Raw genomic sequence first — 2,054 nt, 5'->3', positions numbered from 1 at the left:
TGAAAAACCACCGCTATGAAGTGTTTGTTCGCCTCAGCTGATAAAATCTGGATTTCTCTTGTGTCCCAAATAGTTGCCAGGCCTCCTTCTCGTCCCTGGCTTTCAATCTCTAAAACTTCTAGATCTCTACCAAGCTTTCTACAAAGATTGTTAATACTAGAGCTGCTGCATTTAGTTTCTTGTAAAAACATGATCTATGGTCTGTATTTCTGGATTTTTCTCTTCAAGATCATGTGTTTTGCCGAGCTGTTGAGCCCTCTTGCATTCCACGAAATGATCTTCATATTTAACTAATTTTCATTGAAAAGACTGGAAGGTGCTAAGCGCCTTCATCTTCCCTGAATTTATCATTATCATGCCTAGCTCCTGTAGTACTTCACCACTAGTTCTACGACCTCTTCTTTTCTTCTGCTTCGAGCTGGATGATTTCCATAAGAGACTCTTCGAATGGAAACTGTTGCCTTTCACTATACCTAGCTTCCTGTTCTGCTTTTCTAGCTCTGCTTTTTGCCTTGCTATGAACAGGTCGTTTACCTTCCTGATTTCTTCCTCCGGTGCATTCTCTATTCCTCGGGCCTTCCGGTTCTCAGCAATTACTGGGAGGTTCATCCCCTCCCTAGCTAGTGCCTCTTCCCATTCTTGATCTTCGCTTCTGCCATCACTGGTGAGCATGTCAGTTTCTTCTTCTGTTTCCTCTGTTCTCTCCTGCATTTGAACTTCATTGTTGAGGTCCCCTTCATCCGTTCCTTCCCTGGGTGGTTCTTCCTTTTCATCCTGCCCTGCATCTGATGCTAGGGTTTTGTGCTTATCCTCCGAATCTGTTTCAAGATCTAAGATCATAAAAGGGTTGCTGTGGTTGTTTCTGTCTGTGTGACCTTTAATGTTCTTCCTTCTATTTGCTCTCTGTCTAGACTTGGGTTTTATGAAGGTTTCTTTGTCTTTGTAGGCTTGTGTTGTTTCGGTTTCTGCTTCCTTCCGAATCTGAGGACAATCTCTCATCAAATGCCCGTGTTCATGACACTTGCAGCATCAGAAGGGAATCTGCTCATAATCTATGGCTTGAAATTAATCCTCGTCCCTGTATTCCAGCCAGAGCCCCTCATGCAGTGCCCCAGAAACATCCATTTCAACACATATTCTGGCATAAGATGTATATCTCTTTTGTACTGTTGCTTCCGAGGCCTTGATGAATGTTCCCAACTGGTCTCCAATTTGTTTCAAGGCATTCAGACCCCAATAATCTATTGGGAGAGAGAACAAACGAATCCAAACGGGGACTTGGGTGAAAGATCCTTTTTCTCGGGCGAAGTTTGGTTTCCATGGTTGCATGTATAGGCCAGCTGAAGCCAAAATGTATGGACCCCCCTCAAAAATTCTATCCTTGTCTTCTAGGTTGGAGAATACAACTGAGAAGAAGCCCTTGGCTCGCAGATGAAGCTTAACATCCCCTCTCAGCTTCCATTGTTGTCTAATCCAATGACAAAGAGTCCTTTCAGATGGCCAAATGCCCATAAATTTACAAATGACAGCATGCTTTGCCATGTGCTCTCTGTAAGCCTGAATCTCTAGGTCAGTAATTACTACCATGAGGTTACTGGTCTTTTTTGGTTTGCAGACCCCACTTGATGCAGAGTATATATTGGGTCTTGTGCTTGTCTCCCCTTCCTTTTCTGACTTTCCTTGCCTGTTGTCAGTTTGCTCCCTGTCTTCCTCAGCTTGTCGCTCCTCTTTTTCTGATGATTTAATTATTGAGGTTACTTTGTCTTTTGTTCCTGTCGATATTTCACCCTCTATGCCTTTGCCTTCCGTTGTGCTGTCTGGCTTGTCAGTTTCTCCTTGTATTTTCTCCTTATTTCTTCTGCCATTCTACTTGTTATTATCAAGCCCTGAAATCCTGACTCCTTCATACTTATTTTGTCTTTGCTTCTGCATGATTATCTGTTTGAAAGTAGGGGTCCCACTGGACCCCTCTGCCCCCATTCGGTCGGTCAACTCTAGACCTTTGCGATACAGTGCTGTGAAACGAGAGGAAACTGCTTCCAGCCCTGCACAGA

General features: G+C 43.7%; 1 protein-coding gene across 1 annotated transcript; it reads right to left on the bottom strand.

The window, feature by feature from the left end:
- Positions 1–1,065: 1,065 nt before the first annotated feature.
- On the bottom strand, positions 1,066–1,587 carry LOC149174985 (uncharacterized). The gene has a single exon (XM_089421027.1). The coding sequence runs from the start codon at positions 1,585–1,587 to the stop codon at positions 1,066–1,068; it is 522 nt and encodes a 173-aa protein (XP_089277153.1).
- Between the last annotated feature and the right edge of the window lie 467 nt (positions 1,588–2,054).

Source organism: Pinus tabuliformis, chromosome 4_1 (assembly GCF_031772625.1).
Source record: "Pinus tabuliformis cultivar Carrire ecotype Pingquan chromosome 4_1, CPIR1, whole genome shotgun sequence".
Taxonomy (NCBI): domain Eukaryota; kingdom Viridiplantae; phylum Streptophyta; class Pinopsida; order Pinales; family Pinaceae; genus Pinus; species Pinus tabuliformis.
This window is presented reverse-complemented; position numbering and strand designations above follow the sequence as displayed.

Coding starts and splice junctions, on each gene's coding strand:
- LOC149174985 (XM_089421027.1), bottom strand. CDS start 1,587: ATGGTAGTAATTACTGACCTAGAGATTCAGGCTTACAGAGAGCACATG.